Below are 19,811 nucleotides of genomic sequence, written 5' to 3' on the forward strand. Positions count from 1 at the left end.
GCTTATAAAGTATAAGATCTATACTGGTGTATATAAAAAAATATTATAATAACATGTAAAGAGCAGGGATACCAGAGTAATTAATTAATAATTTGAATAAAATATGATAGTGATGGCAGGACAGGTGATATGTTGCTGCTGCAGCATGTGGGAACTGTTGGACATCAAGGTGATCCAGAGCAAACACATCTGTACCACTTAGCAGCTCGAGGAACTCCGGATCCGAGTTGAGGAGCTGGAGTACGAGCTGCAGACATTGTGCCACATCAAGGAGGGGGAAAGTTACCTGGACACTTTGCTCCTGGAGGCAGTCACACCCTACAGGTTAGGTCATTCAAATTTGGTCTGTGATCAGGGACAGGAGGGTGTGACTGCAGGTGAGGTAGGTATGGTGGCCCAGGAAGTAGCAGTCGAGGAACCTCGGCCTCTGCAACTGTCCAACAGCTATGAGGTTCTTGCAAGCTGTGTGGATGAGAGCGGGGACTGCAGGGAAGATGAGTGAACTGACCACTGCACCATGGTACAGGGAGCTATTCATGTAGGGGGAGGAAATAGGAACATAGTAGTGATAGGGGACAGTATAATTAGGGGGATAGATATTGTTCTCTGCAGCCGTGAGTGTGAGTCCCGAAGGCTGTTGCCTGCCTGGTGCCAGGGTTAAGGATATCTCCTCAGGGCTGGAGAGGAACTTGGGAGGAGGGGAGAGATCCAGTTGTCATCATCCACTTTGGTACCAACGACATTGATAGGACTAGAAAGGACATTCTGCTGAAAGAATTTGAACAGTTAGGAGCTAAATTAAAAAGCAGAACCTCCAAGGTAATAATCTCGGGGTTTCTACCTGAGCCACAGGCAAACTGGCATAGGATAAGTAAAATCAAGGAGTTAAATGTGTGGCTCAAAGATTGGTGTGGGAAGAATGGGTTTCAGTTCAAGGGACACTGGCACCAGTACTGGGGTAGAAGGCAGCTGTTCCGGTGGGATGGGCTTCACTTGAACCGTGCTGGGACCAGAGTCCTGGGGAACCGTATAACTAGGGGGGACGGTGAGGATTCTGGAAAGGGGATATGTAGGCTTACAAAGCAAAAGAACATGCAGGGCAGCTATTTAGGTAATAATACCCAGAGTATTAGCAAATAGGATCAAAGGGGGAAAAAATGGTAAAAAGGCAAAATTAATGGCTCTTTACTTTAATGCATGTGGTATTTGGAACAAAATAAATGAATTAACGGCACAAATAGAGGTTAATGGATATGATCTTATAGCCATTCCGGAGATGTGGTTACAAGATCAAAAAAGCTGGGGACTAGATATTCAGGGGTATGTGACCTTTCGAAAGGACAGGCAGTAAGGAAAGGGTGGCGGGGTAGCTTTGTTAGTACGAGATGGAATAAGTACAATAGCAAGAAAGGATCTTGGGTTGGAAGATGTAGAATTCATATGGGTGGAGATAAGAAATAACAGTGGAAGACGACACTGGTGGGAGTAGTCTATAGGCCCCCGAACAGTAGCAATACTGCAGGACAGAGAATAAATCAGGAGATAATGAGGGCATGTGAAAAAGGCAGTACATTAATCATGGGTGACTTTAATCTTCATGTAGATTGGGAAAATCAAATTAGCAGAGGTAGACACGAGCAAGAATTCATAGAGTGTATTCCGGACAGTTTCCGAGAACAATATGTTGTGGATTCAACTAGGGATCAGGCTATTTTGGATCTGGTAATGTGTAATGAGGCAGGCTTAATAAATGATCTCAGAGTAAAATATACCCTAGGAAACAGTGACCATAATGTGGTAGAATTTAGCATTCAGTTTAAGAGTGAGAAACTTGGGTCAGAAAAACAGTGCTAAACTTAAATAAGGGTAATTACAAAGAAATGAGGGGAGAGTTGGCTGGAGTGGACTGGGAAAGGAGTTTAGCAGAAAATATGGTTGATGAACAACGGCAGGCGTTTAAGAAAATAGTTCATACTCACAACAAAGGTATATCCCAGTGAGGAAGAAGGATTCAAGGAAGGGGATAAACCAACCATGGTTAACCATAGGAGTTAAGGATAGTATCAAATTAAAAGAAAAGACATACAATGTGGCAAAGATTAGTGATAAGCCAGAGGATTGGGAAAGTTTTAAAAACCAACAAAAAATGACCAAAAAAAAGGGGGAAAATAAACTTTGAGGGTAAACTAGCAAGTAATATAAAAATGGACAGTAAGAGCTTCTTTAAGTATATAAAAAGGAAGAGAGAGACCAAAGTGGACAGAGGCCTCTTAGAGAATGAAAATGGGGAAATAATAATGGGGAACCAGGAAATGACAGAGGAGTTGAATAAATACTATGCTTCAGTCTTCACGGTAGAAGACACTAATAGCATTCCAATACTAAGTAGTCAAGGGGCACAAGAGGAGGGTGAAATAAATACAATAACTATCACTAGAAAAAAAGTACCAGGGAAACTAATGGGGCTAAAGGCCGATAAGTCCCCTGAACCTGATGGGTTGCACCCTAGGATATTAAAGGAAGTAGCTACACAAATAGTGGGTGCACTATACCTTAGATTTTGGAAAAGTCCCAGAGGATTGGAGAACGGCCAATGTAACACAAAAAACAGATAACTATAGGCCAGTTAGCTTAACATCTGTCATTGGGAAAATGTTGGATTCTATTATGAAGGATGTAAAAGAAGAGCATTTAGAATTACATAATCTACTTAAGCAGAGTCAGCATGGCTTCATGAAGGGGTAGCCATGTCTGACAAATTTATTAGAATTCTTTGAGGTAATTAGCAGGATAGATAAAGGGGTGTAATATATTTGGATTTCCAAAAGGCGTTCGATAAGGTACTGCACATAAGGCTACATAATAAGATAAGAGAACCGTGGTGTTGGGGGTAGTATATTAGCATGGATAGAGGGTTGGCTCACTAATAGAAGAGAGAGTTGGGATAAGGGGAGAATTTTCAGGATGGCAACCTGTAACTAGTGAAGTGCCACAGGGTCAGTGCTGGGGCTCAATTATTTACAATATATATTAATGACTTAGATGAGGGAAGTGAATGTACTATCGCCAAATTTGCAGATGATACAAAAATAGGTGGGAAGGCAAGTGGTGAGGATGTCAGAGGGATAGAGACAGAGTAAGTAAGAGGGCAAAAATTTGGCAGATGGAATATAATGTGGGAAAACGTGAGGTTATGCACTTTGGCAGGAAGAATAGAGCTGAATATTATTTAAATAGAGAAAGACTGCAGAAGGCTGCAGCACAGAGGGATTTGGGAGTCCTTGTACATGAATCACAAAAAGCTAACATACAAGTTTAACAGATAATAGGGAAGGCAAATGGAATGTTGGCCTTTATTTCAAAGGGAATGGAATATAAAAATAGGAAAGCCTTGCGAAAAGTATACAAGGCACTAGTTAGACCACACCTAGAATACTGTGAACAATTTTGGTCTCCTTATCTAAGGAAAGATATACTGGCATTTGGGGGCAGACCAGAGGAGGTTCACTAGGTTGACCCCGGGTATGGAGGGATTTTCTTATGAGGAGAGGTTGAGTGGGTCAGGCCTGTACTCATTGGAGTTTAAAAGAATGAGAGGCGAACTTATTGAAACATATAAGATTCTTAGGGGGCTTTACAGGGTAGATGCTGAGAGGTTGTTTATCCTTGTGGGAGAGTCGAGGACCAGAGGGCATAACCTCAGAGTAAGCGGGTGCCCATTTAAAACAGAGATGAGGTGGATTTTCTTCTCTCAGATGTTGTGAATCTGTGGAATTCTTTACTGCAGAGGGCTGTAGAAGCTGGGTCATTAAAGACATTCAAGGCTGAGATAGACAGATTTTAATCAGTAAGGGAATCAAGGGTTATGGGAAAAAGGCAGGAAAGTGGAGTTGAGGATGATCAGATCGGCCATGATCTCATTGAATGGTGGAGCAGACTTGGTGGCCTACTTCTTCTCCTACATCTTATGGTCTTACGATCCTCCAAGGGCCCATGCTCACTTTAGCCACTTTCTTTTTATATACCCATAGAAGTTCTTGCTGTTTGTTTTTATATTTCTTGCCAATTTACTTTCAAAATCAATTTTTTCCCACTTTATTAGCTTTTTAGTCATCCACTGCTGGTTCCTAAAAAAATCCAAATCCTCTGGCCTACCACTAGATTTTGCTGCTTTGTATGCCTTAGTTTTTGATTGGATACTCCCCTTGACCACCTTTGTTAACCACGGGTGGTTCATTGTCTTCATTATAACAGTAACTATAGTTCAAAAAGCTGTAAACTCCCTTTGGACACCCTGCGTTCATGAAAGCTGATATAAAAAGGTAAATATTTATTTTGTAAGGAAACATTATGCTTCCTGTGAATGGGAAATTATAAACCCATTGATGGAGAAAGTATATCAGCCCACAGTGACATTGACCAATATATTGTGTACAGGACTCTTACTGTAGGCTCCTGAATGTTTCAGTGAATAAGAACACACCATGCTGACAAATCAGGGAATTTGGGTTCAGCTAAAAAAAGGTGAATTTATTGCGAGTATTAAATCTGTACAAAACATTGATAAAACAGCAGACAAACAACAACAACATATTCAGCTTACACCAAACTTTGAATCAACCAAAATAAAACATATGAAAATGACTCAAGATCTTTCCCAGAACATGAAATTAATCTTGGAAAAGTGTAAGGTGAATATATCATACTGTTATTACACTGAGGTATGATGGGCTGAGGGAGCTCAGGTCTGTAGAGACTCACTCCCACACTCCCTCACCATACTCAGGATAGTAGACCTCCGAAACAGGAGAGTACAAACATTCCCCATGGTATTAGTCAAACACCTGTCACCTGATCTGTCTATAATTCACATCACCAACTAAAGCAGGGTCCGATTCTTCCCCATAGCCACTCCTGAGAGCTGGCTCATGTTACTAACACACACACACACACACTCACATCAAGGGAAACTCTCTCAGAATACTACAGACAGAAGTTTCTTTAAAATCCCTGTGCTTTAGTCTGGCTCCCAATTCCAATGGTTAGAAATGCCACCGGACTTTAGTGACACAGGATGGAGCTCATTTACATCATATAAACCCACCAGTGGTTATAGAGATCCAGTGGTCACATGGGTCCATGGACCAGTTTCCATTCCTGGGAGACAGTCTTCCCCCAGGTGAGTTGGACAGCGCTTTCTAATTCCCAACTCTCTGCCCTTTGACTCTCCATTCACCACAATGCTTCTGTAGCCGTCAATCTGGTTTAACTGTTCCCTCATATCCACCTTCTACACCCTTGTTCCCAAACAAACCTTTTTACTCTCTTCCTTCCTGGTCGATCTCCCTGCTTCTCAAGTCCAAGAGATGAATATTTGAGCGTATCTGGTACACTACTGGTTTAGCCATCCATCACCAGATCTGACTGGACCACATTAAGCACTAGTGGTCCTGCTTTCCTCTGCCAAAACTGCTCATTACTCCAGGACCATCCTAAAGAGAAAAGATAACCCACAACTTTTCCCCAAAGAGAGAGAGAAGTGTCCTTGTGGAAGTTATGTTCCAGCTGTACAGAGCTCTGTTTAGACCCTATCTGGAGAACTGTGTTCAGTTTTGGGCACCGCACCTCAGGAAGGATATATTGGCCTTGGAGGGAGTGCAGCATAGATTCACTAGAATGTTCCTGGGGCTAAAAGGATTAAATTAATAAGACAGGTTGCACAAACTGAGCTTGCATTTCCTTGAATGTAGAAAATTAAGGCGTAACCTAATTGAGGTGTTTACAATGATTAAACGAGTTGATAGAGTAGTTAGAGAGAAACTATTCCATCACTAAGGTCACCTACTTCCCCCTCTGTAACATTGCCCATTTCCAACACTCCCACCCCAACATTAGTCCATCTGCTGTTGAAATCCTCATCCATGCTGTTGTTGCTTCTAGACTAGACTAGACCCATTCCAATGCTCTCCTGTCCAGCTTCCCATCTTCCACCCTCCATAAACTTCAGCTCAGCTAAAACTCTGCAGTCTCTATCCCAACTCACATGCATATCACCCCTGTGCTCACTGACCTACACTGGTTCCCAGTCCCCCAGTGCCTCCAATTCAAAATTCTCATGCTCCAGTACAAATTGCTCCATAGCCTCACCCCCTCCCTATCTCTGTCAGCTCTAGCCCCATCTCTCTCCGAGATCTCTGCACTCCTCTAATTCTGGCCTTTAGTACATCCTCCCACCCCACTCCCTTCACCCAACCATTGACGGCCGTATCATCCAGGCTTCATGCTCATGAATTCCCTCCTTAAACCTCTCTGCATCTTCATTTCTCTCCCCTCCTTTAGGACCCTCCTTAAACCCCATCTCTTTGACCATATTTTTGGACATCCCCTCGTAATATCTCCTTCTTTGTCTCGGTGTTAATTTTTCTCTGATGACGTCTCTATGAAACACTTTGGAATGTTTGACTATATTAAAGTGCTCTATAAATACAAGCTGTTGTCCTCTCACATTCCCCCCAATCCTCAAGGTACTGACCTGGAGTGCAGACTGTGGGCTTTGATTGGCCTCTAGTGCTCTGTTCGAGTGGCCATTCAGCATGTGTAGACCCAGACAGTGAATGTGAGACAATGGAGACTGTCACAGCCGAGACACATCCTGCCCCTGACTTCCCAGCTGGGGTCACTGATGAGGAACGGGATTCCTGGCTGATTCTCCCCCTCCATAGACCAGAGATGCTGAGGCTAATTGAAGTTCCTCCATTACTACCCCAGGAATGGCTCCTTCCCTGGGTGCTTGTGCTGGTAGATCAGAAGCTGAAGCCTTTCTAACCACTGAGTATCTGATTGCCTTCTTGGTCAGAGTGAGAGTCAGTGAGTGACTTGTACCTGAAGCTGCACTGAAAGGATGCTGAGTTTATACAGGAGCTTCTATACATATTGATGTCTTCTTTTGGTGATGTTTGGCGATCTGGTCAAAGGTTAAATTGGCCTTCTTGAAACGTTTGGACTGATGGTGGGAGAGGTTTGAGACAGACACTGCTGAGACAGACAGTGCTTTGGAACGACAGCTCCCCTGTATGAACGCTGGAGGGTAAACAACACAGACAACTCTCAGTGTAATGGAAGGTGACCAGGCTCCAAGTTCATGTGCAAACATTGATGTATGGCAAGAGTGGAGGAGTAGATGAAACAATCCTGTCACAATGTCACACGGGAAGGGTTTGTCTCCTGTGTGGGTTCACTGATGTTCCAGGAGGTCCAACAATTGTGTGAAGGCTTTATTACAGAACTCACACTGATAGGGTTTATCCTGTGTAAGTGTGTTGATGGACCAGGAGATACGCTGACTGTGTGAAAGCCTTGTCACACACCTCACACCTGAATGGTTTCTCTCCAGTGTGGATCTGTTGGTGCTTCAGGAGGTCAGAGGAGTGGGTGAAAGCCTCGTCACAATCATCACACCTGAAGGGTTTCTCCCATGCGAGTTCGCTGGTGTAACAGGAGGTTTGAAGACTTCAAGAGAATTTTATTCATAAATCTCATACTTAGAATCACTCCCCTGTGTGAATCCTTTGATGGGCCAGAAGGTTTGATGAGTTTGTGAAGGCTTTGTCACACACCTCATACTTGAATTCCTCCAAAATGAATGTGCCGGTGATAAACCAGGCCCAATGATTGTGCAAAACCCTCATTACACACCTCACATTAAATGGATACTCTCCTCTGTGAATACTTCTGTGTTTCACAAGTGTCGCTGACAGTGTGATCCTCCATGCAGGAACGTCAGTCTTGTGAAGGCTTTGTCACAAACCTCACACTTAAATGGCTTTTCCTCAGTGTGGATGCACCAGTGTTTCATGAGTGTTGCTCACTGTGTGAAGGCTCAGTGATGCTTGAATAACTACCCACTGTGTGAATGTGCCGGTGGTTTAACAAACCTGATAACTGTGCAAAGCCCTTGTCACACATCTCACACGTGAAAGGTTTCTCCCCTGTGTGAAGGCGTTGGTGTTCATGGAGAGTCGATGATCGCAAGAATGATTTGTTGCACACTTCGCATGTGAATGGTTTCTCCCCAGTGTGGATTCGTTGGTGTACACGAAAGTGAGATGAGCGTGAGAATGATTTGTCACACACCTCACACTTGAATGGTTTCTCCCCTGTGTGACTGCGTCGGTGTTGTATAAGCGTCGATGACTGTGTGAATGCTCGGTTGCACACCTCACACTTGAAGGGTTTCTCCCCTGTGTGAATCCTCTGGTGCGTCCGGAGATCGGAGGATTGCATGAAAGACACCTCACAAACCTCACACCTGAAGGGTTTCTCCCCGGTGTGAATGCTCTGGTGTCTCAGGAACTTTGTAGATGTCGCAAAAGCTTTCTCGCAAATCTCACATGTGAAGGGTTTTGCCCCTGTGTGGATAGACTGATGGACCAGGAGATTTGACAACTGAGTGAAGGATTTGTTGCACACCTCACATGTGAACAGATTCTCCCCTGTATGAATGCGTTGGTGTGCGCGGAGGTTCGTTAAATGTGAGAATGATTTGTCACACACCTCGCATGTAAATGGTTTCTCCCCTGTATGAATGCGTTGGTGTGCACGGAGGTGCGATGACTGCGAGAATGATTTGTCGCATACATGACACACAAAGGGTTTCTCCCCTGTGTGAATGCGTTGGTGAACACGTAAGTGAGATAAACATGTGAATGATTTGCTGCACACCTCACACTTGTATGGTTTCTCCCCAGTGTGAATGCGATGGTGTTGCATGAGCATTGATAACTTTATGACGGCTCGGTCGCACAGCTTACACTTAAGTAGTTTTTCTTCCGTGCAGCTGCTCTTGTGTGAACAGTGATACAACAGATGCACTTTGCGTGTTAGGAGATCTTATGAGCCTGTGCAACCGTAGTCACACACCTCACACTTGAACAGTCTCTCACCTGTAGGAATGAGTCAGTGGTTCATGAGGCTCAATGAATGATTGAAGTTCTCATCACACTCGAGGCCCACTCACACTTCTTCCCAGCCTCACCCTGAGCGATCACCCACAGCCAAACCTTCGGAAAGGTTGGTTTCGTTGGAAGGTTCCACACCATTGACCAGTTTCAGATCTGATGATATGTCAAAGCTCCCCTGACCCGACTAATTTCCAGATGATGGTTTCACTGTCCAACCTTCTCTGTGTTGAGCAATGCTGTGAAGGGACTGGATGTCTTCCCACAGTTGTGCAGTTGTTCCTTGGGTGATGGTCAGGATCTATCTGCGGTGTCTATCCTCTCTATATACTCTGGTGTAGTAAGGTGCAATCCTTCTGTAAAACAGGAAAAGGAAACATAATTTTTCCTCCAACTCCCTCTCCTCCTTTGCTGAAGGGGCTGACTCCTCAGTTAGAGACTGTCCCACAGTGAGTGTCAGTCTGCTATTCCCCTGTGTGGGGGATCAGATGCAAGTCCTTTCTTTTTCCTCATTTGACTGTCACACACCCTCTGTTTCCAGCAGGGACACTGGATAGTGACCAGGAGCAGACAAAGTGGCTACTTTCTGCACCCCCCCCCCCACCCCATCTTCCCAGGCACCGTGAGGGCAATGGAAAAGACAGTCGGGCGGAGTGTAAAACGGGCTATCAATTCACTATGAGCTCGAGTCTTGCTGGTGAAGACCAGTATTACCCTGAGAGTATGTGTTTAATATCAAAAGCACAAAGGAGAAATGTTAATTCAATGGAGATTTTGACATTTAGTTGAAGAAAATTATTTGAAGAAAACACACTGGACAGGAAGTGCTGGAAGCTAAGGAAAATGTTGCTTCAGTGTAGCTGATTGAAGGATTCTGGTTTATCCTGGGAAATTAGATACACTGCACTCGCTCAGACTGCACATCCCAAATTCAGCTACCAGCCACAGCACTGCGCAAAACTATCAAATCCAAGCCCAGGCTTTTGGAAAAGGCCGAGATCTTCAGATAAAATATTTAAAGAAGGTATTAAAAGACATTTCAATAAATGTGTTTTGAGGTATGGCAGCCGAATTGCTATGGTGCTGGATTAACAAGCCAGAGACTGAGAGTTCAAATCCAATCATGGAAAGTTACATACATAGAATTACAGTGCAAAAACAGGCCATTCGGCCCAATTGGTCCATGCTGGTGTTTGTGCTTCACATGAGCCTCCTCTCACCCCTCTTCATCTCACCCTATCAGCATATCCTCTGTTTCTTTCTCCCTCATGTGCTTATCTAGTTTCCCCTTAAAGGCATCTGTGCTGTGCTATTCACCTCAACCACTCCATGTAGTGAAACTTAATTTAATAAATTTTGGAAATCATGGACTTGAATAAAAAGAAACTGAAAACGTTCAGGTTGTCCCAAAAACAGAAGGGAACCTGCTACATCTGCCATCTCCTGCACATCCGCCCTCACACCTTCCTCTCCCTCCCAGAACAATGACAGGGTCCCCCTTGTCCTCACTTATCACCCCTCCAGCCTTCGCATTCAAAGGATCATCCTCCGCCATTTCCGCCAACTCCAGCATGATGCCACCACCAAACACATCTTCCCTTCACCCCACCCCCGTCAGCTTTCTGCAGGGATCGTTCCCTCCGGGACACCCAGGTCCACTCTTCCATCACCCCCTACAACTCTACCCCCTCCCACAGCATCTTCCCGTGGAACCGCAGAAGGTGCTACACCTGCCCCTTTACTTCCCCTCTCCTCACCGTCCAAGGGCCCAAACACTCCTTTCAAGTGAAGCAGCATTTCACTTGCACTTCCCTCAATTTAGTCGACTGCATTCGCTGCTCCCAATGTGGTCTCCTCTACATTGGTGAGACCAAATGCAGAATGGGTGACCGCTTTGCAGAACACCTTCGGTCTGTCCGCAAGCATGACCCAGACCTCCCTGTCGCTTGCCATTTCAACACACCACCCTGCTCTTATGCCCACATGTCCATCCTTGTCCTGCTGCTATGTTCCAGTGAAGCTCAACGCAAACTGGAGGAACAGCACCTCATCTTCCGACTAGGCACTTTACAGCCTTCCGGACTTAATAGGGAGTTCAACAATTTTAGATCATGAACTCTCTCCTCCATCCCCACCCCCTTTCTGATCCCCTTTTTCCAATAATTTATCATTTTTTAAAAATATCTTTCTTTTCCCACCTATTTTTAAATTTATTTCAATCTATGGTTTTATCTCCACCTTTTAGCCCATTTCGATCCCTTCACCCCCACTCCACCCCCACAAGGGCCATCTACCACTAGCCTGTCCTGGTTGCTACCCTGAATGTCTCCATTAGCACATTCCTTAGATAATATCACCACCGTCAACACCCCTTTGTCCTTTTGTCTATGACATCTTTGGCAATCTCTTCTTTGTCTCCATCTACCACTGGCCCCCTATCCAGCTCCACCTGTCCCACCCCCTTCTACCAGCTTATATTTCAAATCATTTCTCTATTTCCTTAGTTCTGATGAAGAGTCATTCGAACTCGAAACGTCAACTGTATTCCTCTCTGCAGATGCTGTCAGACCTGCTGAGTTTTTCCAGGTATTTTGTTTTTGTTTCTGCTACAGGTTCTGGTCTGGTCTACATGTGACTCCAGTCCCATACAACATGGTTAAGTCTTAACTGCCCTCTGAAATGGCCTAGCAAACAGTGATAAACAATCACTACAAGGTCCAAGCATAAGAGGAAAATCAGATCGATCTGGACAATCCTGGCATTGTGTCAGAATAAGATTAGGGTGATCTCAGCCCATTGAAATCCGTAAAGTCTCTCTTACCAAGGTCTGAGGACAAGTACCCAAGTGAGGAGAGCTGCCCCACAGACTGGTCAAGTAGCAGTGATACTCACTGAATCGTATCAATCTGGAAACATCCCAGACTCCTCCGTCACCATCCCTGGGTATGTCCCATCTCACTGGCAGGTGGGGAAGTCTCAATATTGACGACATGGAGTCTCATGGCTTCAGGTCAAACAAGTTCAAGGAAAACTACCTCTCCCCTCCCAACTGTTGAATGACTACTTCACCATGTTAATCATCACTAGGGAAGTAGACTAAGGACAGATCCCCAAACTGGGTATCCGTGAAATGCAGTGAGCCATCAGCAGCAGCAGGATTGTATTCCACCACAATCTCACAGCCCAGCACAACCCTCATTCCATGATTATCCTGAAACCAGTAGATAGACATGTCAGGAGCAGCACTGGGTATACATCAGAGTCCAGGTTTGTACCTAGTCAAAGTTATTAATGAATCTACATTCACTGCCTATCAGACAGTGCATTCCAAATCCTAACCACACCTTGTGTAGAAAAGTTTTCCCTCAAATCGCCTCTGATTCTTTTGCCAATCATCTTCTATCTGTAATTTCTAGTTATTCGTCCTTCTGCCGATGGGAACAGTTTCTCTTTATTTACTCTGTCTAAAGCCTTCATGATTTTAAACATCGCGAACAAATCTCCTATTAGCCTTCTCTGCTCTAAGGGAAACAATCCCAGCTTTTCCAGTCTATCCATGTCACTGTAATCCCTCAATCCTGGAACATTCTAGTAAAACTCATCTGTACCCTCTCCAAAATTTAGAGATAGGAGGGCTGGGAGGTCTTGGAGCGATTTGAAAAGACAAGAAACATCCAGATCCCAACACATACACAGAACTGACCATTCACAGTCCACAGGATAATAACCAGCTCCCAACACACACACACAGAACTCAACAATAGGAAATCAGTAAGAATCCTCAGACACTCTGCACCTCCCAGATAATTACACCTCACCTTCTCATATTCAGTAATGAGCCATCAACAAAAGTCAGCCTGTAAATCAGAAGGGAAATGCTTCCAATAAACACACTCATTATCCAACACACAGCTCCAGGCAAACAGTTCAGCACAAAGCACCGAGTAAACAGCTCTCTCAGCTGGATGTTCTCACACAGCATAAGGGGCATTTCCACAGCTGATTCCCCACAGGATAGTCAGGCTGCCTGAAGATTAGTGTGGATATTATGTGATGTAATTATTATAAATTGTGTTCGTTCACTCACCATGTCCTGAGTTGGTTTTGAGTCCCTACAGGAAGTGAAGCAGCTGTGGAACAGGAAGGGGGGGAATGGGCAGAGGTGGGTGGGGCTCTCTGATTGACGTCTCTCACAGCCAATCCAAATATTTCTGGAGCAACATGAATTTCCTGAACAAAAATAAAAATACCTGGAAAAACTCAGCAGGTCTGGCAGCATCTGCGGAGAGGAACACAGTTAACGTTTCGAGTCCGTATGACTCTTCAACAGAACTAAGTAAAAATAGAAAAGAGGTGAAATATAAGCTGGTTTAAGGGGGGGTGTGGGGAGGACAGAGCTGGATAGAGGGCCAGTGATAGGTGGAGATAGCCAACAGATGTCATAGACAAAAGGGCAAAGAGGTGTTGAAGGTGGTGATATTATCTAAGGAATGTGATAATTAAGGGTAGAAAGCAGGACGAGCAAGGTACAGATAGCCCTAGTGGGGGTGGGATGAAGGGATCGAAATAGGCTAAAAGGTAGAGATAAAACAATGGATGGAAATGCATTTAAAAATAATGGAAATAGGTGGGAAAAGAAAAATCTGTATAAATTATTGGAAAAAAAAGGGGGGGATCGGAAAGGGGGTGGGGATGGAGGAGAGAGTTCATGATCTAAAATTGTTGAACTCAATATTCAGTCCGGAAGGCTGTAAAGTGCCTAGTTGGAAGATGAGGTGCTGTTCCTCCAGTTTGCGTTGAGCTTCACTGGAACAATGCACCAGGCCAAGGATGGACATGTGGGCATGAGAGCAGGGTGGAGTGTTGAAATGGCAAGCAACAGGGAGGTCTGGGTCATGCTTGCGGACAGACAGAAGGTGTTCTGCAAAGCGGTCACCCAGTCTGCGTTTGGTCTCTCCAATGTAGAGGAAACCGCATTGGGAGAAATGAATGCAGTCGACTAAATTGAGGGAAGTGCAAGTGAAATGCTGTTTCACTTGAAAGGAGTGTTTGGGCCCTGGACAGTGAGCAGAGGGGAAGAAAAGGAGCAGGTGTTGCATCTTCTGCGGTTGCATGGGAAGGTGCCGTGGGAGGGGGTTGAGATGTAGGGGGTGATGGAGGAGTGGACCAGGGTGTCCCAGAGGGAACGATCCTTGTGGAATGCCGCCGGGGGGATGAAGGGAAGATGTGTTTGGTGGTGGCATCATGCTGGAGTTGGCGGAAATGGCGGAGGATGATCCTTTGAATGCGGAGGCTGGTGGGGTGATAAGTGAGGACAAGGGGAGCCCTATCATGTTTCTGGGAGGGAGAGGAAGGTGTGAGGGCGGATGTGCGGGAGATGGGCCGGACATGGTTGAGGGCCCTGTCAACCACCGTGGGTGGAAACCCTCGGTTAAGTTAGGAGGAAGACATGTCAGAGGAACTGTTTTTGAAAATGGCATCATCAGAACAGATGCGACTGAGGCGAAGGAACTGAGAGAATGGGATGGAGTCCTCATTGGAAGCGGGGTGTGTGGAGCTGTTGTCGAGGTAGCTGTGGGAGTCGGTAGGCTTGTAATGGATATTGGTGGACAGTCTATCACCAGAAATTGAGACAGAGAGGTCAAGGAAGGGAAGGGAAGTGTCAGAGATGGACCATGTGAAAATGATGGAGGGGTGGAAATTGGAAGCAAAATTAATAAATTTTTCCAGGTCCAGACGAGAGCATGGAGCAGCACTGAAGCAATCATCGATGTACCGGAGAAAGAGTTGTGGGAGGGGTCCGGAGTAGGACTGGAAATAGGACTTTCTCCGGTACATTGATGATTGCTTTGGTGCTGCTTCATGCTCTCACCTGGACCTGGAAAAATTTATTAATTTTGCTTCCAATTTCCATCCCTCCATCATTTCCACATAGTCCATCTCTGACACTTCCCTTCCCTTCCTTGACCTCTCTGTCTCAATTTCTGGTGAAAGACTGTCACCAATATCCATTACAAGCCTACCGACTCCCACAGCTACCTTGAATACAGCTCCTCCTACCCTGCTCCGTAAGGACTCCATCCCATTCTCTCAGTTCCTTCGCCTCTGTCGCATCTGTTCTGATGATGCCACTTTCAAAAACAGTTCCTCTGACATGTCTTCCTTCTTCCTTAACTGAGGTTTTCCACCCACCCTCAACCGTGTCCGGCCCATCTCCCGCGCATCCGCCCTCACACCTTCCTCTCCCTCCCAGAAACATGATAGGGCTCCCCTTGTCCTCACTTATCACCCCACCAGCCTCCGCATTCAAAGGATCATCCTCCGCCATTTCCGCCAACTCCAGCATGATGCCACCACCAAACACATCTTCCCTTCACCCCCCTGGCGGCTTTCCGCATAGATCATTCCCTCTGGGACACCCTGGTCCACTCCTCCATCACTCCCTACACCTCAACCCCCTCCCACGGCACCTTCCCACGCAACCGCAGAAGGTGCAACACCTGCCCCTTTACTTCCCCTCTGCACGCCGTCCAAGGGCCCAAACACTCCTTTCAAGTGAAGCAACATTTCACTTCCACTTCCCTCAGTTTAGTCTACTGCATTCGTTGCTCCGAATGCGGTTTCCTCTACATTGGAGAGACCAAATGCAGAATGGGTGACCGCTTTGCAGAACACCTTCGGTCTGTCCGCAAGCATGACCCAGACCTCCCTGTTGCTTGCCATTTCAACATTTCACCCTGCTCTCATGCCCACATGTCCGTCCTTGGCTTGCTGCATTGTTCCAGTGATGCCCAACGCAAACTGGAAGAACAGCACCTCATCTTCCGACTAGGCACTTTACAGCCTTCTGGATTGAATATTGAGTTCAACAATTTTAGATCATGAACTCTCTCCTCCATCCCCACCCCCTTTCCGATCTCCCCCCTTTTTTTCCAATAATTTATATAGATTTTTCTTTTCCCACCTATTTCCATTATTTTTAAATGTATTTCCATTCATTGTTTTATCTGTACCTTTTAGCCTTTTTCGATTCCTTCACCCCACCCCACCCCTACTAGGGCTATCTGTACCTTGCTTGTCCTGCTTTCTACCCTTAATTATCACATTCCTTAGATAATATCACCACCTTCAACACCTCTTTGTCCTTTTGTCTGTGACATCTTTTGGTTATCTCCACCTATCACTGGCCCTCTATCCAGCTCTGCCTGTCCCACCCCCCACCCCCCCTTAAACCAGCTTATATTTCACCTCTCTTCTATTTTTACTTAGTTCTGTTGAAGGGTCATACAGGCTTGAAACGTTAACTCTGCTTCACTCCGTAGATGCTGCCAGACTTGCTGAGTTTTTCCAGGTATTTTTATTTTTGTTTTGGATTTCCAGCATCCACAGTTTTTTTGCTTTTATCTTATGAATTTCCTGAAGCTTGAGAAACTGAACCACCAATCAGAGACAGAATTATGATGTCAATACCCTGATAAGCTGATGGAGGAGGAAAGGCGGGACTTTTCCTGTTCACAGTGCCTCCCCGTTCTGCACAGGCCATCGCAAAGAGAAATAGAGGGAGAGAGATAAAAACAAAAAACTACTGCGGATGCTGGAAATCCAAAACAAAAACAGAATTACCTGGAAAAACTCAGCAGGCCTGGCAGCATCGGTGGAGAAGAAAAGAGTCGACGTTTCGGGTCTACACGACCCTTCAACAGAACTGAAGTATAGTTAGGAGAGGGGTGAAATATAAGCTGGTTTAAGGTGAGGGGCGGGGGGAGAGAAGTTGAGGGTGGGGTGGTTGTAGGGATAAGCAAGCAGTGATAGGAGCAGATAATCAAAAGATGTCACAGACAAAAGGATCAAAGAGGTGTTGAAGGTGGTGATATTATCTAAGAAAAGTGCTAATTAAGAATGGATGGCAGGACACTCAAGGTACAGCTCTAGTGGGGGTGGGGTGGAAAGATTAACAAGGTATTAGTTGTAGATTTAAAAATAATGAAAATAGGTGGGAAAAGAAAAATCTATATAAATTATTGAAAAAAACAAAAGGGAGGGGGAAGAAACGGGGTGGGGATGGGGGGAGGGGGAGTTTAAGATCTAAAGTTGTTGAATTCAATATTCAGCCCGGAAGGCTGTAAAGTACCTAGTCGGAAGATGAGGTGCTGTTCCTCCAGTTTGCGTTGGGCTTCACTGGAACAATGCAGCAAGCCAAGGACAGACATGTGGGCAAGAGAGCAGGGTGGAGTGTTAAAATGGCAAGCGACAGGGAGGTTTGGGTCTTTCTTGCAGACAGACCGCAGGTGTTCTGCAAAGCGGTCGCCCAGTTTGCGTTTGGTCTCTCCAATGTAGAGGAGACCGCATTGGTCATGCCCACGCCCCATGCCCACGCAGAAGATGCAACACCTGCCCCTTCACTTCCTCTCTCCTCACCGTCCAAGGGCCCAAACACTCCTTTCAAGTGAAGCAACATTTCACTTGCATTTCCCCTAACTTAGTCTACTGCATTCGTTGCTCCCAATGCGGTCTCCTCTACATTGGAGAGACCAAACGCAAACTGGGCGACCGCTTTGCAGAACACCTGCGGTCTGTCTGCAAGAAAGACCCAAACCTCCCTGTCGCTTGCCATTTTAACACTCCACCCTGCTCTCTTGCCCATATGTCTGTCCTTGGCTTGCTGCATTGTTCCAGTGAAGCCCAACGCAAACTGGAGGAACAGCACCTCATCTTCCGACTAGGTACTTTACAGCCTTCCGGGCTGAATATTGAATTCAACAACTTTAGATCTTAAACTCCCCACCCCTTTTCCTCCCCCTCCCTTTTGTTTTTTTTCTCTTGAAATCTCCAAACCGCCTGTAACACCAGCGAACTCGCACAAGGGAGACACTTCAGGTGTGAGGTGTGTGGCAAGGCTTTCGCACAGTCAGCGTATCTCCTGGTCCATCAACACACTCACGGGGGAGGAACCCTATCGGTGTGAGATCTGTAATGAAGCCTTCACACAGTTGTCAGACCTCCTGGGACATCAGTGAACCCACACAGGAGACAAACCCTTCCAGTGTGACATGTGACAGGATTGTTTCACCTACTCCTCCACTCTTGCCATACATCAACGTCTCCACATGGACTTGGAGCCGGGTCACCTTCCGTTACACTGAGAGTTGTCTGTGTTGTTTACCCTCGAGTGCTCACACAGGGGAGCTGTCGTTCCAAAGCACTGTCTGTCTCAGCAGTGTCTGTCTCGAACCTCTCTCACCATCAGTCCAATTATTTCAATAAGGTCAATTTAACCTTTGTCCAGATCACTAAACATCACCAAAAGAAGACATCAATATGTATAGAAGCTCCTGTATAAACTCAGCATCCTTTCAGTGCAGAGTCAGGTACAAGTCACTCACTGACTCTCACTCTGACCAAGAAGGCAATCAGATACTCAGTGGTTAGAAAGGCTTCAGCTTCTGATCTACCAGCACAAGCACCCGGAGGAGGAGCCAATCCTGGGGTAGTAATGGAGGGACTTCAATTAGCCTCAGCATCTCTGGCCTATGGAGGGGGAGAATCAGCCAGGAATCCCGTTCCTCATCAGTGACCCCAGCTGGGAAGTCAGGGGGAGGGCAGGATGTGTCTTGGCTGTGACAGTCTTCATTGTCTCCCAACATTCACTGTCTGGATCTACACATGCTGAATGGCCACTCGAACAGAGCACTAGAGGCCAATCAATGTCCACAGTCTGTACTCCAGGTCAGTGCCTTGAGGACTGGGGGGAATGTGAGAGGACAACAGCTAGTATTTATAGAGCACTTTAATATAGTCAAACATCCCAAAGTGTTTCATAGAGACATCATCAGAGAAAAATTAACATTGAGTCAAAGAAAGAGATATTAGGAGGGGGGTGACCAAAAATGTGATTAAAAAGTGGGATTTAAGAGGGTCCTAAAGCAGGGGGAGGGATAAAGATGCAGAGAATTTTAAGGAGGGAATTCTAAAGTCTGTTAACACTGAAGTTGCACATGTTACAAGCACTGTTAAGACATGGACAGCTACATGGAAGAGAAACCCTTCAAGTGTGAGATTTGTGCTAAAGCTTTCATGGTGTCTTCGAGCCTCCTGAGATATCAGAGGAATCACACAGGGGAGGAGCCTTTCAGGAATGAGGTGTGTGACTGAGTCTTCACATCTAGAACCACTTTCCAGCATTCTCCCCATAGCACATTCTTCCTTTTCAGATAATACAATTCCCTCTTGAATGTCTTGATTGAACCATTGAACCTGCCTCCACCACACTCTCAGGCAGTGCATTCTAGATCCTAACGACTCGCTGTATGATAAGTTTTTCCTCATATCTCCTTTGCTTCTTTTACCAGTTACCTCAAATCTGTGCTCTCTGCTTCTCGATTCTTCTACCTATCTATTCTGTCCAGACCCCTCATGATTTTGAATATTTCTATCAAATCCCCTCTCAACATTCTCTTCTCCAAGGAGAACTGTCCAACTTCTCCAATCTTTCTACATATCTGAAGTCCCCCACCCCTGGGAACCATTCTCATGATTTTTTTGTGCACTATCTCTCATGCCTTCACATCTTTCCTAAAGCGTGGTGCCCAGAACTGAACCCAATAGTCCAGGTCTGAGCCAGTGTTTTATACAGGTTTAACATAACTTCCTTGCTTTGCACTCTTTGCCCCTTTTGATCAAGCCCAGGATGCCATATGCTTCATTAACCACTCTTTCAACCTGTCCTGCCACCTTTATGCCATGATTAGCACCCTTTTTTTAGCACTAACCACTGCCATCAACACTCCCTTTGTTCTTCAGTTCGTGACATCTTTGTCAATCCCTCCTTTGTCCCCACCAATCGCTGGCCTTCTA

At 45.5% G+C, this 19,811-nt stretch overlaps 3 protein-coding genes and 1 long non-coding RNA gene across 4 annotated transcripts in view; 2 read left to right on the forward strand and 2 right to left on the reverse strand.

Annotated features, from left to right (window-relative positions):
- The window catches only part of LOC144695222 (uncharacterized), a 579,912-nt gene that overhangs the window by 281,537 nt on the left and 278,564 nt on the right, over positions 1 to 19,811 (reverse strand). The gene's annotated exons all lie outside the window — the stretch shown is intronic.
- LOC144695213 (uncharacterized) overlaps positions 1 to 19,811 on the forward strand; it is a 288,845-nt gene that overhangs the window by 259,426 nt on the left and 9,608 nt on the right. The gene's annotated exons all lie outside the window — the stretch shown is intronic.
- LOC144695293 (uncharacterized) overlaps positions 1 to 19,811 on the forward strand; it is a 226,234-nt gene that overhangs the window by 84,548 nt on the left and 121,875 nt on the right. The gene's annotated exons all lie outside the window — the stretch shown is intronic.
- The window catches only part of LOC144695252 (uncharacterized), a 233,413-nt gene continuing 218,105 nt past the window's right edge, over positions 4,504 to 19,811 (reverse strand). Inside the window, exon 2 of the mRNA XM_078566154.1 lies at positions 4,504 to 9,310. Within this exon, the coding sequence (XP_078422280.1) occupies positions 7,852 to 8,775 (924 nt within the window). The 5' untranslated portion in view covers positions 8,776 to 9,310 and the 3' untranslated portion in view covers positions 4,504 to 7,851. The remainder of the gene's footprint in view (positions 9,311 to 19,811) is intronic.

Source organism: Cetorhinus maximus, chromosome 21 (genome assembly GCF_964194155.1).
Source record: "Cetorhinus maximus chromosome 21, sCetMax3.hap1.1, whole genome shotgun sequence".
NCBI lineage: Eukaryota > Metazoa > Chordata > Chondrichthyes > Lamniformes > Cetorhinidae > Cetorhinus > Cetorhinus maximus.